The sequence below is a fragment of the Chelonia mydas genome, chromosome 1 (genome assembly GCF_015237465.2).
Source record: "Chelonia mydas isolate rCheMyd1 chromosome 1, rCheMyd1.pri.v2, whole genome shotgun sequence".
Taxonomy (NCBI): Eukaryota; Metazoa; Chordata; order Testudines; family Cheloniidae; genus Chelonia; species Chelonia mydas.
Genome location: NC_057849.1, coordinates 301,333,980 through 301,357,909, shown reverse-complemented (window position 1 = coordinate 301,357,909; position 23,930 = coordinate 301,333,980). Strand labels below are relative to the sequence as shown.

Below are 23,930 nucleotides of genomic sequence, written 5' to 3'. Positions count from 1 at the left end.
TGGTAGACGACAAAATGAGAGGTAGGGATAGGAATTCAATGGCCGGCTTGGGGAGTATAGTCTCCCATCTCAACAGGATTTTCTCTCTTGGTGAGAATGTCAGAGGTAACCTTACTTGGCCTGTTGATCATGAAGATCTGTCACAGAATGCACCAGCCTTTGCAAAGACAGATGCTGCTGTTTAGGCTGCTGCACAAGTGGGTATTAATGATTCAGTGGCATCTGCCCCTATTTCTCTTCTAGTCATCTTATTGGATGAAAATACAGAAAAAGAGTGTCTGTTCCAGACGGTACAAACTCCAAGCTGTCAGATCTCTGTGCCAAACAGTAGACAGAGCTACAGCCTCACCTGATTTTGGGTTCCTGATTCTGAAGGCCAGACCTGGCCTCAATAGAAATTTCAGCTGCTACCAGTTCTACCACTGGCTTAGGGTCTTTAATGGACTCTACATCACTGGAGGATTGGTGTATCTTCAGCACTCCTCCCTTTTGCCCCTCTTGCACAGTCCATATACCAGGAGAGATGCAGGGCCCATGAACATCTGCAGGGAGTTCCCCTCCAACAAGGGAATTCTCTGCTGGGCATTTGTAGCAGGCTTACAGCTGCTGTGTATGACTGAGGTAATCCAGCTAGAGAATCTGACCCTCAATATCTGTTAGAGGCAGGCAAAAGTTCTTCAAGAGAGGAAAAGATGAGCTTCTGTGATTTCCATGGAATAGAATAAACCAGCAAAGTTACCTCCAACATTATCTCATAAAGCTACCCCAGACTCGCATGATCCCAGGCTTTAGGGTTTGATGGGTACTACAAACAGGGATAGATTCAGGATATCCCAAATCTGAGAAAGCTTTTATACTATTCCTTTAATCTCATGGGAGGTGACTGGGAATAGACGAGAGAGAGCAGCATCACAGGGGAGCAATTAAAAGGTTCTCAAGGCTATCCAATGGAAGGGGCTAGATATTGTGGACCCAGTTTTGTAAATGCTTGAAATGAAAAAATAATAATGAGAAAAGAGATGATCTTATGCTGTTACAATGCAAAAGCCACAAAATACCTGGCCTGATAGCAGGACAAATCCATATTGGATCATAGATGTGACAACTGACTATATTTTACAGGCTGTGGAGGTAGAGGAGGTTTTGTCTAAAAATCTAAGTACTTCCTAATTTTGCACCTCAGACACCCTTTATAGAAGAAGTTAAGAGTATGAATATACTGTCCAAATCAATGGATGGGGATGAGGATGGGCCATTCCTCTACAGTAAAAGATTCCCAAATGACCACTTGTTTGCTATTAGGGAATCAATGCAAAGTATAGGCTTTCAAAGAGAAAATATTGACCTCAAATGCTTAGGGGACAGAAGAGATCCATTAACAAGACTTACAGCAGAGGTTAGAGGGACTTCATTTTGCAGGCAGGCACATGAGCTCAAAATTTGTTTCCAGATGGTAAGGCCAGATTATACAAAGCCTTTATATAACCGCACAAGAAAGAAGGAGCCTCTCTCCTCCTTCTATCCTCAGCCTGGGATGGGACGTATGAGAGTTCTTCATCAGGGAATGCAAGGCCTCTGCAGAGCTAGTGCTATTCTTGAAACTAACTAGGGCTGGTCAGAAAATGGAATTTCCATTTGGAAGGAAATTCCAACTTCTCAAAATCTGATTTCCATCTGACTTGGAAGGAAGGGTCAAAATTTCAACATCATAGAACAGAAATGCAGAAAAAATTCAATTTGGAAACATCAGAATGTTTCTTTTCAATAATGCAGAATCATTTTATTACAATAAGGGGAAATGTTTTGTTTTGAAAATGTCAAAGTGTTATAATATTTAATATAAAACAGTAAACACAATATATATATATATAATATTAAAATTAACACTTGAATATAGGAAAGTCTAAGTGAAATAAATCAAAATGATAAAGTTGAAATGAAACACTTTCATGCTATTGAAACAAAATATTCTGACATAAAGAAATGAGAAAACCTAAATGATTCCTGTCAAAAATTTTGTTGTGAAACATTCTGATTTTGAGAAAACTGCATTTTCTGTTGGAAAACTATTCCGCTAATTCTTTTTGACCAGCTCAAACACTGACTTCTTCAAAGGGCTGAGGAGAACAGGCAGAGCAGAGCAAACTCTCTCCAAAGCTGGCTAATTGCTGTGTTCCCTAAAGCTTCAGGCTACCCAGCACCTCTTGCAGCTCCCACTGGGGAAGTCAACTTCTGTGCACACATATTGCCCATCATGGAGCTGTGGCCCTATGTCATATACATGCAGGGCACTTGGATGCTTTGGATCCTAGCTGAGGGAAATGGAAGGAAGAGTAATATCTCCTCCTTCTCTTGACACCATGTTGCTCCTCTGTGAGCGTTCCTCATGGTTAAGGGCAGCAGCCAAGCCCACTTTGCACCACCAACCCCTGCAGGGTCTGAGTGCTGAGTCTGTCAATATTAACTCTCTCTCCCCCCGCACTTCTTCCTTTGCAATGCGGAACCTGCCTTGAGGAATAAATCTGGGGGCAGAGACTGGTGGAGGAATGACTGGCAGTGAAACTCAACAGGAGGTAGGCTGGCAGAGAAGCACAAATACCCAAGGAGCATAGCAACAGGCTCCAATGTTTTATTCTTCTTCAATGACTTAATTTAAAATGTAAAAAAAAAAGTGTGATGTGATTTCTTATTTGTGCTTATCTTTATGTTTGCTTTTTTGAACTGCGCTTTGCAATGTAACTTGCAATTTAATTTGGGTTGAATCATCACTCATGTCTCAAGCACAGATCCAGTCCCACACCATTAAAGTCAAAGGCAGTCTGGCAGTTGGCTTCAACTGGAGCATAATCTGTCCCTATAATTTCTTTAATTATTTACTTTGCACTATTTTATTGCTCTCAAATTGCAAAACTCCTCTATAGCATCCTTTATAAGATATTATTATTATTAGTGCTAAATAGATTTTAAAAATCTAGTTTTCAAATGATCATTGAGCTTTGTTGCATGTAGCAGAATCAATCAGAATTATGTGGATAATGAAATCTGGGTCTGATCCTGTTCCCAACGGAGTCAATGGAAAACCTCCCTGTAACAAGGAGGGGCTTCTCCCGAGCTTCCAAACACTCACTATTATGCTCAGTCTCCTTTCGGAAGGCTCATTTTCTGACCCCAACCAAGTACCATAATAGAAAACAGTCTTTTAACTCACTCCTTTCCCCCTAGCTTCAGGTTCCACTGGTCTCTGGCCCTCCTTCTCCTGGCAGCTTCCCAATTTGAGTCCCCTCTATTTCCTTCCTGGGGCAGTAGTCCCAGGGCTGCTTCCCTGAGCACCTGACCCATTGCTCCAGGGACCCAGACACAGCCTGTCCCACCCATTCTCTTCCCTCTCTCATTTCCTGCCCTCTGGCAGCCCTTTATAGGCCCACTTGTAGCCTAGCCCCCTTGAATTGGCTGGATTGGGCTTACCTGCTCTGACACAGGGGCACTGGGCCCAGTTCTACTCACACGGACCAATTCCCCTCTGACACTTCTGTTGACTCCAAGGGGGGCAGGATCAAGCCCCCAAGGTACAAGGTACAAACAAGCCAGGCTGACCAAAGAGAACAGAGTCATTCAGGTTATGATGATGAGATGATATTTTATCACCCAGGAGGATGACTCACCACAGTGAAGTTCTTTCCTAGCTTAGGTACAGTGATCACCATCTGAGGAAGACACACTGAATTCAAGTTGATTCCCTGAACTGTGATTGTGCTCCCACCACTGGTAAAAATTAAAAATGAATCATTACTATTGTATTTTCTAGAAAAATCCATATAATCAAATATATTTTAGATCAAATTACAGCATGGAAACAAAATTAAAGACATACAAATGGAATAGGAAATACAAGCTGAAATATAGTTTATAGTAGTGATATTTATTTCTGGGAATTAAGTTTCTTTCACACTCATGATAAAAAAACCAAACGAACAGGAACAAAAGAGAAAAAAGAAAAATAATTTACAAAACTGAATAATTGCATTTAATTTCTGATACACCAGAACAAAAAAAGGAAATGTGCATTTCAAAGGAAGATAGAAAAAAGTCCTAAGTATTTGCTAGTGTATTTTACACATTGCTTTCAAAGCACAGCTTAAAAGAGTCTGTCCTTTTCACACTGCTGACTTGAAACACTTTTACTCACCTAAGAAAAGATTTAGCTGGATGAATTTTAATAACAAAAGGGTCTTTCTTGTACATAAAATGACCCTTAGCTTCTCGAGTAGCTAAATCAATCTTCATTTTAACAGGATATTCCGATGGACTTCTTTGTGCAGGTGTGTAACACACTATGGTGCTATCAGATTCACTGAAAGGAAATTACAGAAGAAGAGGGGAACTTGTCTTGCAATAACACAAAACACATAATCTCTTTAAAACACACTCCTAAATTGGGCCCTGAGTTTGCAGGGGGATCCACTAGCACAAATTGCCAGTGGGGTCCAAACAAGCAATTCACATTGCAAGATCAGGGCCTCAAAAGTAAACATGAGATGAGGATGAGACAATAATGCCATTTATGCTAAACTGTCTTTCAAATGTCTTTGTCTTGTCATCCCAGTCCTGCTCTGATGAGAAAAGACTGACATTGTACAATCTCTATAATGATCTTGGCCCTCCAAAAACAGGCTATGTGAAGTTAAACTGGGATTTTGATCTTGGAGAATGTTAGCATTTTAACCCTATTCCAACTACCTTGCATATATATGGCCACACAAGGCCAGATCTTTAGCTGTAGTAAATTGCCATAGCGCCACTGAAGCTGATGGATCTATCCTGATTTACATCAGTGGAAGATCTGGCCCATAGCCTTTAATAATGAGACAAAGGGCTTTTACTGAGTAGGCTTTGAAAGTCACCAAATATTGTACATGTGGAAGTGGCCTAAGATAATTGTTTGTCACCCAGCACAGGTCACAGGGCCTTTCAAAAGGTGAAGGAAGAATGAACAAAGGTCAATACTAAAAAAAAACAAGGACAAAAGACCATATTGTAATCCCATGGTGGCAATTTGGCTGCAGTGGAGGCTATCTCACTTTGTGCTGGGGAGGAGGTGAGAGTCAACTTGTGCCTTTATTTATTCAGTAGTTTGAGAGATCAGTGGATGTAAGGCTCATCACTTTCACTTTCACCAATGAAACTCAGGAGTAACTTAACCAAAATCAGTGGAGTTACACTAGTGTAAAACAAGTACGAGTGTGAGGAGAATCAAACTCATTGCCTTAACAAACTGAAATAGGCTGTTAATGGGCAACAATATTTTCATTATTTTGAAGTGTTTTTCATACTTTCTGCAGTCACATCTGCAGAGGAGGTATGCCATAATTTAGCGTGAGCAATTCTCATAATTTTAAAAAAACATATACGATACAATACTTTGCACCTTAGATCCAATTGCTTCCCTGCAAGGTAAGTATCTCCATTTTACAGATTGGGAAATGGAGTTTCAGAGAATTCAAACAACTTGGTCAAGAACGTACATTAAATCAGTGTCAGAGCCAGGAATGAAATACAGCCCTCCTGACTCTGACACTAACACATAGACCATTGCTCTCTCATGTGTCCCACAAGTGTGAGTTTTTGCCATTAGGTCTCTCCATAACCATGTGGAAAAACTCAATATTTAGACCAATTCTGCCCCAAAGAAAATGGGCACAACTTCCACTACCTTAAGTATACATCACACGCATTTAACCGAGGATAGGACTGGGCACAACGTATGTAACAATAAATGCAACATCAGTGTTTGTACAGTGCCTAGCATAACAGTGTCCTGGTCCATGACTGGAGCTAAGCACTACAATAATACAAATATTATTATTGCAGATGAGCAAAATAGCAAGAACTTCATGACATTTCTCAGCCCAAAACCTATAGCTATTATTATTATTTAATGATTATACGGAGGTAGCATTTAGGATATGTCTACACAGCAAAACAATACCTGCAGCAGCCAGTCTCAGAACCCGGGTTAACTGAGACTTGGTGCAAGGGGAGGCCTTAGAGGCCTCAAGCAGGTCAGGGCCCCACTGTGCTAGATGCTGTACAAACATATAGAAAATACCTCAATGGTCTTAAAGACAAGATATAACAGATCGACCAGAAGAACAAATGGGTTGGCATGGGGGTGGGGCAGACAAAAATAATAGGATGTGTGCCATTCTTAGCCAGTCAGGAGCTATCATCACAACTTGTCATCACCTTTTTACTTCCTCCTGGGCTGTAGTGAAATATACGCACTACAGAAGAGGTGAAATCTTCTCCTGACCTGTAGGGCAAAGGGACTACACCAGAACGGAAAACTAGCACATTCAAATACTCTGCACATATACTACATAGCATTAGGGGATGGATTCATTTACTTTGTATGTCCAAAACATTCAATCAAACCCAATTCATAATACAAAGCAAACACACTCTTGTGAATATAATACCTTTTTAAGGTGCATGGTTTCTCACCAACATAAATCTCTCTGGATTTTCCACTCTTTAAGTATTTCCCTGATAATGTTAATAATGTTCCACCAGACTTGGGACCATAGGCGGGAGAGATACTTGTTATTACAGGATTCTGTAGGGGTAAAAATAATAAAAGGCCTTGTTAAATTGTGCTTCAATATCTTTTAAAAAGGATTTTAGAAGATACAATCATAATATTCTTAGCACTTTAATGAGGCAACAATGACACAAATAGGAACATAGGAATTGCTGTGCTGGGTCAGATCCATGCTCCATCTAATCTCCTGTTTTAATGAATAATTAAATTAATTTTGGCACTACAATTTTAATCAGAGTGCTTACCACATAGGAAAATGTGTTGAAGGGAGATGTGCCATGTCCACTTGAAACACTGCTGGTTATATTAAAACTGGGGTTCTTTGCAGCAGCAACAGTGCATTCTAGCCTTTGAAAAATAAAAAACAAGATGGTTTTTATTTTGTTTTCTGGATTGACTATTTCATATGAAAATGGAGTCACATGAACTCAATAATATAGCATCTATACTAAACAAAAATCATAAATCCATCTGAGTGATGGATACTTTAGAAATAACAATCTAATGAACTGTAGTTCTTTAGTATCACACTAAACTTCACATCACTATAGTGTTTGAATAGCGCCAGGGAAAATTATGTTGATATATCGAATATTATATTTCTGAAAACACTGAGCATGTGACAGAAAGCCAGTGTATCTTATACATGGAAATAGTTACTTTGTTTTAAAAATTTCTCTTTACATCTGAATTTTGTCAGGCAGCAAAAATGTACAACTATTAGCTTCTTTTTTAAATTTAAACTTTACTGAAAAAATAAATTAGAATGTGATGGCAATATGCATCAATAAATTTTATATATATATATATATATATATATATATATATATATATATATATATATAAAATTTATTGATGCATATATATATATAGTCAATTTCTTATATATATAGTCAATTTCTTTTCCTTAAATTGTTTTATTTGCCATGTTAAACTATTCAGGAGAGTTATCATGGCATAGCAGTGACATCTCTATCAGAAAGGAAAGAGCACATCTTTGCGCAGCTTAAGATAGCAACAGTGGCTATACATGGCATTTTCTATCTGGAACTAGATGGGTAGTGATGTATCTAGCAAGACCCTGAGACAGCAGGTTGCTTTCTCAATATATAGGCAGATGTCATCAGCTGAAAGAGAATATTCATAGAATTTGCCAGTTCCTCAAGATGCTAACCAATGTCTCTGTCTTGTCCACAGTGAGCTTAAGACTTTCATCCTGGTGTCTCTGCCAGACATCAGAAAATATGGAAACAGTTTTTTTAGTGTCTGAGGCAGAGGAGATGTACAAAGAGTCATCAGACTATTGGTGACAATAATGCATGTATCCCCTCATCATCTCCCAGGCAGCTTCTCAAATTTGAAAGGGAGAGATGGCAAAACCGAGCCCTATGGGACCTTGACTAAGGTATCATACTTATGAAGAGCAGTTATCCATTACCACCTTCTTGGATCTCACTAACAGAAACAAGCAGAACTTTCCTAAGACCCTTTCACCTTTGTCAGGTCCCACAGATGTGGCAGCACACCTCATGGTCAATCGCAGTAAAGACTACTGAAAAAACTATCAGCCTTAGCTAGGATATCAGACCTCCAACATGGAGGTCCTCAGTGGATTCCCCTTTTCTGAGGAGACTGTTGCCCAAGACTAATGCTGTTTCTATACTACTGTATGGATCTGAAACCTGGGAACTGGAGGAAGCCAGCTGCTGTTGGAGGGCTACAATCCAGCAAGTAGAAAAGGAGTATTTGTGGCACTTTAGAGATGAACAAATTTATTTGAGCATAAGCTTTCGTGAGCTACAGCTCACTTCATCGGATGCATGTAGTGGAAAATACAGCGGGGAGATTTTATATACACAGAGAACATGAAACAAAGGGTGTTACCATACCCACTGTAACAAGAGTGATTAGGTAAGGTGAGCTATTACCAGCAGCAGCAGAAAAAAAAAAAACCCTTTTGTAGTGATAATCAAGGTGGGCCATTTCCAGCAGTTGACAAGAATGTGTGAGGAACAGTGTGTGTGTGTGTGTGTGTGTGTGTGTGTGTGTGTGTGTGTGTAAAAACGTGGGGAAATAGTTTTACTTTGTGTAATGACACATCTACTCCCAGTCTTTATTCAAGCCTAAATTAACTGTATCCAGCTTGCAACTTAATTCCCATTCAGCAGTCTCTCGTTGGAGTCTGTTTTTGAAGTTTTTTTGTTGAAGAATTGCCACTTTTAGGTCTGTAATCGAGTGACCAAAGAGATTGAAGTGTTCTCTGACTGGTTTTTGAATGTTATAATTCTTGACGTCTGATTTGTGTCCATTTATTCTTTTACGTAGAGACTGTCCAGTTTGGCCAATGTACATGGCAGAGGGGCATTGCTGGCACATGATGGCATATATCACATTGGTAGATGCGCAGGTGAACGAGCCTCTGATAGTGTGGCTGATGTGATTAGGCCCTATGATGGTGTCCCCTGAATAGATATGTGGACACAGTTGGCAACGGGCTTTGTTGCAAGGATAGGTTCCTGGGTTAGTGGTTCTGTTGTGTGGTGTGTGGTTGCTGGTGAGTATTTGCTTCAGTCTGGGGGGCTGTCTGTAAGCAAGGACTGGCCTGTCTCCCAAGATCTGTGAGAGGGATGGGTCGTCCTTCAGGATAGGTTGTAGATCCTTGATGATGCGTTGGAGAGATTTTAGTTGGGGGCTGAAGGTGATGGTTAGTGGCGTTCTGTTATTTTCTTTGTTGGGCCTGTCCTGTAGTAGGTAACTTCTGGGTACTCTTCTGGCTCTGTCAATCTGTTTCTTCACTTCAGCAGGTGGGTATTGTAGTTGTAAGAATGCTTGATAGAGATCTTGTAGATGTTTGTCTCTTTCTGAGGGGTTGGAGCAAATGTGGTTGTATCATAGAGCTTGGCTGTAGACAATGGATCATGTGGTGTGGTCTGGATGAAAGCTGGAGGCATGGAGGTAAGCACAGCGGTCAGTAGGTTTCCGGTATAGGGTGGTGTTTATGTGACCACTGCTTATTAGCACCGTAGTGTCCAGGAAATGGATCTCTTGTGTGGACTGGTCCAGGCTGAGGTTGATGGTGGGATGGAAATTGTTGAAATCACGGTGGAATTCCTCAAGGCTTCTTTTCCATGGGTCCAGATGATGAAGATGTCATCAGTGTAGTGCAAGTAGAGTAGGGGCATTAGGGGATGAGAGCTGAGGATGCATTGTTCTAAGTCAGCCATAAAAGTGTTGGTATACTGTGGGGCCATGCGGGTACCCATAGCAGTGCCGCTGATTTGAAGGTATACATTGTCCCCAAATGTGAAATCAAGAATTATAACATTCAAAAACCAGTCGGAGAACACTTCAAACTCTTTGGTCACTCGATTACAGACCTAAAAGTGGCAATTCTTCAACAAAAAAACTTCAAAAACAGACTCCAACGAGAGACTGCTGAATTGGAATTAATTTGCAAACTGGATACAATTAACTTAGGCTTGAATAAAGACTGGGAGTGGCTGTGTCATTACACAAAGTAAAACTATTTCCCCACGTTTATTCCCCCCCCCCCCCCCACACTGTTCCTCACCCGTTCTTGTCAACTGCTGGAAATGGCCCACCTTGATTATCACTACAAAAGGTTTCCCTGCCCCCCCGCACTCCTGCTGGTAATAGCTCACCTTACCTGATCACTCTTGTTACACTGTGTATGGTAACACCCATTGTTTCATGCTCTCTGTGCATATAAAATCTCCCCACTGTATTTTACACTGAATGCATCCGATGAAGTGAGCTGTAGCTCACGAAAGCTTATGCTCAAATAAATGTGTTAGTCTCTAAGGTGCCACAAGTCCTCCTTTTCTTTTTGCGGATACAGACTAACACGGCTGCTACTCTGAATCCAGCAAGTGAAGACTCTAAGGGATTTACTATGCAGGACATTTTAAGTATCTTACTTGTTTTTGTTGCTAACTTTTACTTCCAGAGTACAAGGCTTCCCTCCAATAAGAACTGTTGTATTTTTTAAGTCGAATCTATTATTTTTGCTGAATCCAAAGTCCCAGCCACACACTGTAAGTGTTGTTCCGCCTTCTAACGGAGCGCTCCTTGGGACAATCTATAAGAAAAAAATATACTGTTGTATTAGATTTGCTAGAACTTCAGATGAATTTTACAGAATGTGCAAAGGAGGAGAATAGTTTTATAGAAGCACTTCTTCTGGTAGACGGTATCCTACCATTTATCTTAATTGTTCATCACCTTTCGTTCATCACATTATGGGCTTCCTCAGACAGTAGCAATAAATAACAAAACCTTTGCTAGAAAGCTTTGAGGGATAGTGTTTAGGGGCACTGAACAAGCTGTGCACTGTAATAGCCTTTTTAATCCTCCTGATCTTGTCTTTTACGTCCCATTTCTGGTATGTTAAACATATAATGTATGTATTTTATTACGAGCTGGATGCTGAACAAAAAAAGAGTCCAAAAATGACCATGTAACTTTTTTGTTAGCTTGGTGAAAGGGCAGGTTCATAATGAAGCAGCTTCAAAGACATCTTAATCAGATATTGCTTTGGCAGTTACAAAGTTAATAAGACTTCTACTATTCTTTGACTAAAATCTGTTACATTTGGTTACTTCTAATTCTGAGTTAAAAATAAACTACCTCTCAGCAACATACTGACAATCTAGAAAGGAAATGCTTTTTTTCTGTATATTGTAAATTGTGTTGTAAAATAGAACAATGGTGGGAAAAACATAGGAACACTATAGAAGTTGTACAAACCTCAGTTAAGGTATTCAGCAAAGCACTGCCAATAAAAATCTAAAAGACACGGGGGTTTAGGGTTGATGTGGGCTTTTAACAATACTGCCTAAGTTTGCAAACATTCCAGTCACTACCAGATAATCAACAGACTTAACTTACACTTGTGATCATAGTACTTAAATGTCTTTGGCTTAATGCTCCTAGAGATAGCACATTTGCCCTTAAAATTCAATACAATTGTGCCTTTCATAAATTCTACTTCTGCACTCTCAAGCTGAAAGAAAACTGCTTAAGAACTACGTGGCTATTATTTCATCTAAAATCCAGTAAGACAGACTCATTTCCTTTCAACTCTCCTAGTAGCTATACATGAAGAATCTCACAAATGAAACTGTAGGTAAAAAGCTGTTGAGAAATACTTCACAGGAATTATATCATATATTCTATACAGTGAAATTTACTACTGTCATCAAAAACCAGAAGAAGCTCATTGAAAGCAGTGGGAGTCTTTCCATTGACTTCAACAGGCTTTGGATCAGGCTGTGACTGAGCAAAACACAGGGGACCTATCCAAGGGTTGGGGGAATGGAGTTAGAATAAAACAGAGATGCCCACATAGCCACTCAGCACATTATACTACAGCCAGTATTACACCTTCTACAGTACGGGGCACTAGGCCATTATGAGTTTGTGTTCACTGGTTCTCAGAGTTACATTTTCCTTATTTGTTTTCTGTTTCTAGGTCCCCAAAGTTGAGATAGACTTTGGATCATTGCCCCTGCTCCATGTAACTCAGCGTGCACTCTGCCTTCGGGGTAACACTCACCATGGAGCCCTACTAGGGAATGAAATTGTTTTGTAGGGGTGAGGTAAATCCCATTGTCTGAACAATAATGCACAGGTCCGTACCATTTGAATATCCCTATTTGTAGCCAGTCAGCTATCAAATAAGGAAATTAAAAGCAAACTTCACAAAACTATGCAATATTGTAAGCGAAGGGACTTACCTGACCCCTCTTAAATGGCCTTATTCCTCAAAGGTAGGGTGTGACATCAGTCATATAATGTATGCTGGGGGATGACATGAATCAAGGGATACCAAATCTAGCCATTACATCCTGCAAAACAAGCTTAAAAGGTAAGTTTTAGAAGTGGATATTAAAGGATAAAAAACACTTTCTGATCTTTTGTGTTTTTTATATTGAATAAAAAGGCCTGCAATGAGTTTTAATTCATTTATTTATTTTTATTGTTTGTTTTGTACCTTAAATATATCAAAAGAGTCCAGCCTTGTTTTCCAGACTTTTTCTTGGAGGACTTACAGAAACTGAATTGTAAGCCTTCTGAAGGGTGTTCAACAAACAGGTCTTTTCTGCAACCTCTTCATAGTGCATTTGCATTAATTAGGTGTTAATAAAAGTAAACAAAAAACAAACAGTTCTAAACAGTCTGAAACTCAGGACCTGTCTACCTGTTTTAATTAGAAGAATTTATGGAACGAGTGGAGAACTAGTAGGAGTAAGAAAACATCACAGATAACAGCAATGAAACCCAATTCATGGCTTGATCCAAAGCCCTTTGAAGTCAAAGGCGGTCTATCCATCATCTTTCCTTGGCTTTGGATCAGGCCTTAAATGAGAGCAGAAGTGATTTTTATTCAGAAAGTTTAAAACTCTGTTTTTTTTACTTGGTTTTAACAGCCACCTTGTTTAACTTCAAATGCCCTATAAACTGTTGGAAGAAAAAATGTTAAAGATTCAACAGCTCCATCCCTTCAATTAAGGGACAAGAAAGCTCACAATGCACATCTGAAACTTCGAATGAGTCCTCCTATTAAACAGGGAACAAAAGGCCTGACATTCCTGATATTTCTAAGATAAAAAGCCACCCTGTTTAAAAACAACAACAAAACCTCTCAGGGCTTCTTTATACACAGTAAACAAGCAAGATTGGACACAATCCTATTTTTTTCTCCTGTGCAGTTCACATGCCACAGTGACCTGAATCCCACAAATGGAGCGTTGCAATTTGTTCCATTACCAAGTTATTTCTGATGAGACCCATCCAAGACTCCCAGATTTGATTTAGCACTGTCTGTCCAGGCTGAGAAAACGCACTTATTTATTGGCATAAGCAATAATTGCAAAACATTTCGATAGGTGTACTGTGCCAAACAGTTGAGTGTTCAAAGAAACCCTGTCTGTGAGAACTGGAGTTGTTTGTCTCATCAACAGCTAGCTGTGTTTTTCTATATGGCACGATGGAGGGATTCCGTCTGTTTTTACCATTTAGAGAATGTTTGGAAAGAAGCAGTTTGGAGTGCAAGAACCCCGCTGAGACCTCTCCAGTTGGGAGAATGGTCACTGTGACCCAAAACTCCAAGTAAAGATCTGGGATATTTAAAGCAAGGGGGAAACAACTGGGAGATCTACAAGGCTCCTTTCTTCCTCGCTTACAGGGAGAAAATCACCTAGTAGATTTTTCATGGAATAAAACGCTATGGAATATACTGGGAACGATTTTTTCAGACCTGGATCCAAATCCCACTGACATCAACCATTTACTTCAGTGGGCTTTGGATCAGGCCCTCAAAGCATCTCTTGTGTCTGCTTCAGGTGAAAGATATCATAGAACATATTTAAACCCTCTGCCTCCCTGAAATCTCGCTTACTTTTTGTGGGATTTTAGGATTGAATGTCAAACATCATGCAAAGCAGGCTTCCTCCATTTGTTAGGAACAAAACATGCTTAGCTCTTGTATTTTATGCACATGAGTTTAAAGATAGAACAGAAAAAGATTAATAATCTGTTTAAAATAATTTTTTCAGTAATAATGTTAAATGTCATGGTCAAGCAAAGCAAGAAATTTGCCTTAACAGCTAGCAATCCACAGGGAACTAAGCACTTAGCTGCATTATTTTCCTTCCAAGCCTTCTAGAAACAAGTTTTACAAACTTGTGCATGCTGTAATGCAAACCTTCAGGAGACTCACTTTGAAGATCAATCACTGCCACATAGTCACTGAAATTTAAAATATATATACACACACACATTTGAACACAGGGCACTAAATTATAAATAAGTATGAAAAAACTTATGAGATCTTGCTCTCTTTAAAGTTCTAGGGGTCCAATTGTGCAATCCTCACTTGTACTGAGAAATACTTTATTGAGAGGAATCATTGCATTGAACTTAAAGGGATTACCCTCATGAGTCAGCACTACTCAATATAAGGATTGCAGAACTGGGCTCTACAGGACAGGTTTTAAGAATGGCTCAGTACACTCAACTCTGATTGAAGTCAATGTATGTGCTCAGGATATCTGAAAATCAGTACCTACACACAAAATAAGCTATGTTATATAGCTTTGAACAGTTTGGTATTGTAGAAACATCATATGTATATATTTAATTATGATGCAATGGAGACTCTCTGGGCTTGATTCTCTACTGCCTTGTGTCCAGTGTTATGCACCCATGTACATGTGTGATTCACAAATTCATAGATTTTAAGGCCAGAAGGGTCATTAGATCATCTAGTCTGGACTGTATAACACAGGCCATAGAATGGGGTGGGCAAACTACGGCCCGTTGGCCACATCCAGCCCGCGGGACTGTCCTGCCTGGCCCCTGAGCTCCTGGCCGAGGAGGCTAGCCCCGGCCCCTCCTCCGCTGTTCCCCTTCCCCTGCAATTATGCCGCTGCGCAGGCAGTGTGGCTTGCGCCTTCCCACCTCACAGGCTTTCAAATGAGCCTGTCCTGCTGCTCTGAGCAGCCTGGTAAGGGTAAGGGGACAGGGGGAGGGTAGGAGGTCCCGGGGGGCAGTAAGGGGACAGGGGGTGGTTGGATGGGGTGGAGGTTTGGTGGGGGTGGTCAGGAGCCAGGGAGCGGGGGGGTTGGATAGGGGGTGGGGTCCTGGAGTTCAGGGAGGACCAGGGAGGGTTGGATAAGGGGTGGGGTCCTGGGGGGGCAGTTAGGGATAGGGGTCCTGGAAGGGGGCGGTCAGGGGAGAAGGAGTGGGGGAGGGATGGATGGGTCGGGGGTCCCAGGGGTTTTGTCAGGGGGTGGGGGTGTGGATAGGGGTTGGGGCAGTCAGGGGACAGGAAGCAGGGGGGTTTGGATAGGGTGTGGGGTCCCAGAGGGGCGGTCAGGAGACAAGGAGCAGGGGGGGTTGGATGGGTCGGGGGTTCTGAGGGGGGCAGTCAGGGGGTGGATAGGGGGCAGAGGCCAGGCCGTTTGGGGAGGCACAGCCTTCCCTACCTGGCCCTCTATACCGTTTCGCAACCCCAATGTGGCCCTTGGGCCAAAAAGTTTGCCCACTCCTGCCATAGAATGTTGTGCACTTGTACAAAGTGAGTGTAAAACACTCCCATTCTTATTTTACAGACCTTTGCACAGATGTAAATGACTGCACAAGACAGTGGAGAAGCAGTAACAAAATCATTTTGGTATTCACAATCCTAATATAAAGATAAATAAGACTTTTGTAGGTTTGGTTCCCATTAAAATTTCATTGTTTGTTGATTGGGTTTTGCCTACTTTACCCCCAGAGTGACTTCGTATTTGAAACATAAATGTAGAAAAGAAAAACCACCATTTAAAATGTTTTTTTATAGGTTATTAACAAAACTCAAACTTCTTTCAGCAGCTTTGCTTGGATATTATGTTTAAGCAGTTACAGCATGTGAAATCATCCACCTCTGGGTTTAGTGAAATATTATTTATTTTAAAAAGTGTCTCTCTCTTTGTGCTGAGTCTTTCAAGTTTCTAAGTTTCATCCCTATTTATGAGTTCAGATGTGCAAAAGGAATAAGAATTTAACTCTGTATACATCAGTAAAAATAATGGCTATAAATGCTATAAGAAGGTTTTATGCTTGTTCTCCGCTCCATTTACTAGTGTATTAACTGCTCCATGAAACAAGGCCTTCGTAATTGTGTCACACTTAACACAAAATGACTTGGTTAAATGCACAGTCAGCCAGTACAAATCTTGTCTTAACCATAGCTAAATGAAAACAGCAACGAGCTAGTGGGCTCTTTGATTATCAGTGTAATTTTGCTCTTGTGTACTTTTTAACATTTATGGGGTCTTCTACAACTGAAAGCAGTCTTCAACTGTCCTTTTTCCTACGGACAGAGCCACAGACTCTGCCCTGCCCCAGGGCCATGCATATGACAACCAGGCCTATGGGAATGACACTCAAGAAACTGTCCAGGCTGGGGAGATGTTTGAAAAAGCACCTGGCCTAAAGATGTTCCCTTTCTCTCCCATCAGTGCCACAAACCAAAAAGTGGCAGGGGTGGTGGGAGGGAAGACGAGACAGAGCCATCCATCAAAATATGAGATGGGATGGGGAACTCCTCCACATCATCTCCAGCAGCTGTGAGCAGGAAGCTTCTTCTTACCCATTCTCCCTATGAGGAAGGCTTTGAGAGGTGACTTGCCCTCCTTCTCCGCACCAGGTGAAGGGAATTTCCTTTTTTAAAATCACAAACAGATCAGCTGAAACCCTGTCCCAGTTCCACATTTAAGACAGTAAATGGTAGTTACTGAAGACGAGGGCTTCTTCCACAGACCCCAGCAGAGGGTCAAATCCAGAATGGGAGAGCTGTGGAGCACAGAATGTGGGGTATTTATTTACATGAGGCCAGCAGCCCGTTAAGGGTAATTACACTGAGGGGAAAGTAAAGACAGCGGAAACTTTATTTATCATAATTTAAAAAAAAGAGAAAAAATGTATATTAAAATTGTATCTATTTGGCTGTAGTCCTCTCCCCTCAGCATCCATGTGTAATTTGCGTTCATACACTGTAAGCTCTTTGGGGCAGGGCCATGCCTTCCTATGTGTTTATACAGATGCTAATGCGATGACACCACCAATCCTGATACTGTTGGAATGCAGAACAACAGGAATAAACAGTTACATGAACACAAACTCTCTTCATCACAGACAGCTCTGCTCCTGGTCTTGAAAAGCTCTGAGATTTTTTAAGGGCAAAAGGCAGCTTGCCCTTTTTACTGCCTAGGCCGGCTAGCTGAAAAGCTAGCATCTGCAGACTTCCAGGGCTCAGAAGGCTCAAGAGGCCTGAGGTACATTCTGTTGGACAGGTATGCTTGAAATAGCGTCCTACCTCTGAGATAGCAGTCCTACCTCTGAGATAAATTTTTGGGGAAAAAAATTTACCTCATAAACTCTCGGCAAACATGTCTCCTGGGTCCACATCCTTTTAACACACTCCCAGGACCTCACGCACTGATCACTACACCAGCCACACTGCATGAAAGGAGGTGCTGAAAGACACTGACTGCAGGACTTAAAGTGATCACAGCCTGGTCCATTCAACGGAATCTTGGTTATCTATTGATAAGAGAATTATACACAGATCTTTACAAAAATATCTTAACTAGCAAGGAGAAACTCCTAATTTATGCAAAGTATAATGATGTTACTCTGGTTTCAAATGTGAAAATTACTCCTCTACTGTAGTTTAGTTCAGTAATTAGAAGATCTGACAAGTAATTTAATTGGCACATTCCTAAATTCACTCTTAAACCCTAAAGCCATACTGATAATATCTATAGTCACAATAAACAACTGTTGCTTACAAAGAGGGGTTACCATCTTGTGATTAGAACTTGGACAGAGTATCAGGAGAACACCTGGTTTCTTCTCCCAGCTCTGCATTAACTCACTTGAAATATCAGTCAGTGTAAATCAGTTTACTCATTTGTAAAATGGACATAATACCTACTTCACAGGTATGTTGTGAAGATTACTTGTTATCTGTAACCCATGTTAAGAGCTTTAGAGCAAAGATGCTCTGCAAGTGGTTTTCATTTTATGACTTTAATTAATATACAGTTACTTCACCATATTTCCATGCCACATTTAAGCCTATTTTGATCATACTTTGTTTTAAGGTTACATTTATATCTAATTCTTAAAGGATTAGTAAATGATTAATAGATATTTCAATAAATGGTTAATCAATTCTTATAGATTGTTAGAGAATTCAACAGGTCAAGAGGTTGCCTATAACCATGGCTTATAATCATCTATAATATCTTCTACTGATGTGCTTTCAACCATTTATAACACATAGTACTCATGCCTGTAACATACTTATATCATCTATTAATCAATCATTCATTAACCTTTGACAAACTATTGCTAAATGTAATCTTAATATGAATTGTGACCATGGTTTTAAACACCCACAACTCCCCCCCCCCATTTAAATAGTGTCATAATGTTACAATACCAATCTACAAAGACCAGGAAATTCTAAACACTATTTTTTACTCAAGCCATTGTGTATTTTTCTTTACAAGAGCTTGCATTAAGGACAGGGTGTCAGCCTTAAATTTGCATTTCCTGGCTTTTTGTTGGTTTCTATCACAATTCTCACATTATTTGCACATTTCTCAATGTTAATTTACTTGTTGGTTTAATAGAAAAAAAAAAAGCTTTTGAGGAAACAAACAACATACCCAAGAGACTGGAAAGGATGCAAAGGTTGCATGTTATGAGAACTCAAAATACTGTACTGACTAACCACTCTTATGTAACGCTGATACTATGAATGTAGGTTTACATAATACAAAGCGTGATTAGATTATGAACCACTCACCTTCATTCCGGTGACAACCAGAGTATAGCCATCTGCTACTAATGAATGGTGAATAATAACTTGTGGGGAGACTGGGTGGGAGTCCAGGGGAAAATTCACATGTGGTGGAGTAGCTTCTGAACGGGAAATCACTATCTAAAAAAGAAAAACCCTCAAAATCAATAGGGGCAAAGAGTCCTGTGGCACCTTATAGACTAACAGACGTATTGGAGCATGAGCTTTCGTGGGTGAATACCCACTTTGTCGGATGCAGACTAACACAGATACCCCTCTGAAGCTTAAAATCAATAGGGTACATGTTACTTGTGTGCACATTGAGCAGTGATTCCACATTCCCAATATTTTCTGTCTGATGGTTAGTACTAACCAGCATTGTTGCACTAACCCCTTTGAAATACATTATGAAGCAATAAAGCCACGCTTTATAACATATGCTTTGCTTAAACAGAGCAATCTCATGACTGCCTGAAAGACTTTTATAATATATCACATTTGTAACACTAAGAAGGAATCATCCCTTGCTTCATAATCCTTAAATTTCAGGTGTTTATGAAATAAATTGTAAAAAATTCAGTGTCTATTTAATCAGCCTCCCTGCATTTAAGAGAAAAGTAAAGGAATTTTGCCAACAAGGTCTATTTAAAAGTATATTAAACCAGCGAGTTTGTCCCCTCTCTGTTTTAGAAAGGTAACAATATTTTAATTTGTTTTCCTTTTAATCCTTTGGTTTGAAAATTAAGATTTGCTCTATATATTATATATTTTAAAAAATTTTAAGATCTGTATTGAACATATAATATTGAGAGCCCTCTCAACTTCTAACCTGGGATTTAAATTGGTACGTATTTTACTGCATAAACATATTGCACTTTTAAAAAAAACACATTAAAGTAGCAAAAGAAAAGAAAAAGAAGAGCAAGAATTGTACTATCCTTATTTAACTTTTCTTTATGGTGCCAGAGGTGTGCACAGCACCTTACAGAGAGAATAAGAAAGTCAATGATCTGAGCTCAGGCTCATTTAGTTCAACGAGACTCTATTGGCATGACAAGCTGTAAAAGAATTGCTAAAGTGTAAAAACTATCTGTCAGAGGTAGGTAAGATCCTCCCAGGACAGGGCTACAAGTGTGTTTGAGGTTTGAACCTCATGTTCGTATGCCACTGCTATCCACTCCTGATCTGGTGACAGGCTTCTGCAGCGCAGTGTTATCTCTGCTGTTTGGGTGCATGCTGCTTACTCTGAGTAGAACCACAAGGGATTTCAACAGGTGTTAGGTACCTAGGTGATTTTGAAAATCCCACTAGATGTCTAGCCCCACCTTTACGGGCCTAAACACCTTTGACAATCCAGGTCTATAATTCTGATCCTGTGAAAACATAGGCACATGCTTAACTTTACTACCATGATTAGCCCCACAGATTTCAGTCACTATGTCCGAGAGCAAGGATGTGCAGGACTGGGCCCATAATTATATACGGCATGAGCTGGAAGGTGATAACATCATGCAACAAGGGCAGAGGATCATTTGAACAAAGATTACAAGGGTACTGTTTCCAAAAGTTACACCTCAGGTTATTTATTTATTTATCTGAGGAATTTAGAATATCAGTATTTGATGAAAAAGTGAGACTCACTGGATATCATTATTTAGAGCAGTTTAACAAGCTTTAAAACACCTAATACACAAAATGTTTATTTTGTGACTATAAAATTTTTTTACCTAACTGCTAAGCCAATCCTAAAACAGCTAGGCCATGGGTTTCGAGGATTTCATTGGCCTTCCACACTGCCATGGTCTTTCGGCAAGATGGCCGACTCCAGAACTAGCCTTAGAAATTCCCACTTTGCTGTCATTCAAAACGTCAATAAAATATGTTCCCAGTTAATTCATGGTGATATGTGTTTCACACCCTGCGGATGTTTAGACTCTTGGGTGGAAACAAATAACAGGGAAAGTTTTTCTTTAAGGTAAAGCTATTTTTGTTAAAGAATTGCCATTCAGGTTTGATTCACAGCACAGAAAAATGCAGTTTTTAGAAATCAATAAATTTTGATGGTTTTCTGCGACACAGAGCTATGATCTTTGGCACAATACATTAGGAGATGAGCTCTGTTTTTATACGCAGGACAGAGTGAAAAATGGAATGAACTGCAAAGCTGCATGGAAAAGCTTGATTAATGTTAGTATTATATGAGCAGAGGTAACACCACAGCTGCAAATATCTTTTTAGTTGATCATTAGCCATGTCTCCTCTCAAATACCCACTGCTATAAAATGCTAAGAATTCTTTTCTATCATTAATCCAGGCTTCTTCTTATTGCCAAACATTCTTTCTGATTGAGCAACAATGTTAACCCTTAAATACTTCTGGGTTTCAGCCAAAGAACAATATAAGAAATGATATTATTATTACTGTAAGTAAATATCTGTATTGCGATAGCACTGAGGAGTCTTAGTCATGGACGAGGATCTGTTTGTGCTAGCTACGCACTGTACAAACACAGAACAAAAAGACAGTCCCTGCCTCAAGGGCTTACAATCTACAGGTATGTCTACACTTCAAGCTGAAGGTGTAACTTCCAGTTTGAGGAGACTTACCCATGACAGCTCTGATCAAGCTAGTACGCTAAAATTAGAATGTAGCCGAAGCAGTGCGAGAGGGGCTAGCAGCTCCCAGTATGATCATGCCTGAAACGCTAGGTATGTACTTGGGTGGCTAACCCCTCCCACCACTTGCACTCCCACGAATGCACTTCTAGTGTTAGCATGGTAACTCCATCAGAGCTAGTGCAGGTATGTGTCCTTCAGCTGGAAATTACACCCCAGCTCAAAACGTAGACATAGCCTAAGTAAATTTAATACCCTATTTTTATGGTTCTAGAGAATGTTTGGTCTTTAAAACACTGAACGATTCATCACAGATAAAGTTCACATCAGCTGCTCAGAGCCTGAGTAAAATGGTTTTCTACCTGGTGATGTGATCTGAGGTTGGAGAAATAGAATTTACCCCCCCCCCCCCCGCCCACATCTTGGGACTATGGTGTGAAATACCCATGCAACTGATCTACAGCCAACATAGCTATGCCACCACTGCCTCTAGTGTAAACACAGTACACACAGGAGTTTTTCTGCAGGTGCCTGAATGGCATTAGCTATATCAACAGCAGCACTCTTCCATTGGCATAGCTGCGTCTACACTGGGAATTTTGTTGGCACAGCTGTGTCAGTCAGGGGTGTGTTTTTTTCTCCACTCCTCACCAACGTAGCTATGCTGATGCAACTTTTAAGCGTAGACCAAGCCAGTAATTAAGGTAGCCAAGAGATTCAAAATAAATAAATAAAAATTTGGGGGCCAACGTATCTGTGTAGTTTGTGATCTCACTGGCCAAGCCCATAGAATCAAAGAAATGTAGGTCTGAAAGGGACCTCAAGAGGTCATCTAGTCGAGCTCCCTGTGCTAAGGCAGGACCAAATAAACCTTGACCATCCAGGACAGGCATTTATGCAACCTGTTCTTAAAAACCTCCAGTGATGGGGTTTCCACAGCGTCCCTCGGAAGCTTATTTGAAAGCTTAAAAACCTTTATAGTTAGAAAGTATTTCCTAATATCTAACTTAAAGCTTCCTTACTGCAGATTAAGCCCATTACTTCTTGTCCTACCTTCAGTGGACATGGAGAACGGATCACAATCCTCTTTATAACACCCCTTAACATATCTGAAGACTATCATCAGGTCCCCCCTCATTCTTGTTTTCTCAACACTAAACATGTCCAGGTTTTTTTTTAACCTTTATTCATAGGTAAGGTTTTCTAAACCTTTTATAATGTCTGTTGCTCTCCTTTGGACTCTCTCCACTTTGTCCACATCTTTCCTAAAGTGTGGCACTAGAATTGGATGCAGTACTCCAGCTGAGGCCTTATCAGTGCCAAGTAGAGAGGGATAATTATCTCCCATGTCTTACATGCAACATTCGTGTTAATATACCCCAGAATGATATTAGCCTTTTTTACAACTGCATCACATTGTTAACTCATATTCACTTGTGATCCACTTTAAGGCCCAGATCTTTTTCAGCAGTACAACCACCTAGCCAGTTATTTCCAATTTTGTAGTTGGGGATTTGATTTTTCCTTCTTAAGTGAAGTACTTTGCACTTTATTGAATTTCATCTTGTTGAGTTCAGACCAATTCTTTGTCAAGGTTGTTTTGAATTCTAATTCTGTCCTCCAAAGTTCTTGCAACACCTCCCAACTTGGAGTCATCTGCAAATTTTATAAGCATACTCTCTACTCCATTATCCAAGTCATTAATGAAAATATTTAATAGTACTGTACTGAGGACTGACCCGTGGGAGACAGCACTAGATACAGCCTCCCCATTTGACAGTAAATAATTGATAAGTACTCTTTGAGTACTTTCTTTCACCCAGTTGTGCACCCACCTAATAGCAACTCCTTGGCCTGCCTAAACCTTGTCTTACATAATCCTACAAAGAGAGCACAAGAGAGACAAAAAGAAAAGGAGTACTTGTGGCACCTTAGAGACTAACCAATTTATTTGAGCATAAGCTTATGCTCAAATAAATTGGTTAGTCTCTAAGGTGCCACAAGTACTCCTTTTCTTTTTGTGAATACAGACTAACACAGTTGTTACTCTGAAACAAGAGAGACAGACTCCTAAGGCATGCTCTTCATCATGCAGCTGGGTTGCATGGTATTCCTATGCAGTTATTCAGAACCTATCTTCTCGCTGCTTTGGGACGGGGTGGTGCGGCTGTGGTATGATCCTAGGAAGCGGGGTAGTGGAAGCGAGGATTACTCCCTAAAAATAACAAATTTGATTGTCTATCTCCTGGGGCACATATACCATTTTCATAAGAAATCAAACATTTCTCCAGAGCACACAAAGAGCAGAACACGTGTGCCAGCTGCCCTCCAGAAAAGCAAG

At 40.2% G+C, this 23,930-nt stretch overlaps 1 protein-coding gene across 3 annotated transcripts in view; it reads right to left on the bottom strand.

The window, feature by feature from the left end:
- The window catches only part of MET (MET proto-oncogene, receptor tyrosine kinase), a 116,710-nt gene that overhangs the window by 32,593 nt on the left and 60,187 nt on the right, over window positions 1-23,930 (bottom strand). For all 3 annotated transcript variants that reach the window (XM_037888911.2, XM_043549869.1, XM_037888910.2), the window contains exons 4-10: window positions 18,981-19,115; window positions 17,534-17,707; window positions 10,537-10,697; window positions 6,844-6,946; window positions 6,477-6,613; window positions 4,187-4,351; window positions 3,663-3,762 (exon numbers count right to left, since the gene is read on the bottom strand). In XM_037888911.2, the coding sequence (XP_037744839.2) occupies window positions 3,663-3,762; window positions 4,187-4,351; window positions 6,477-6,613; window positions 6,844-6,946; window positions 10,537-10,697; window positions 17,534-17,707; window positions 18,981-19,115 (975 nt within the window). The remainder of the gene's footprint in view (window positions 1-3,662; window positions 3,763-4,186; window positions 4,352-6,476; window positions 6,614-6,843; window positions 6,947-10,536; window positions 10,698-17,533; window positions 17,708-18,980; window positions 19,116-23,930) is intronic.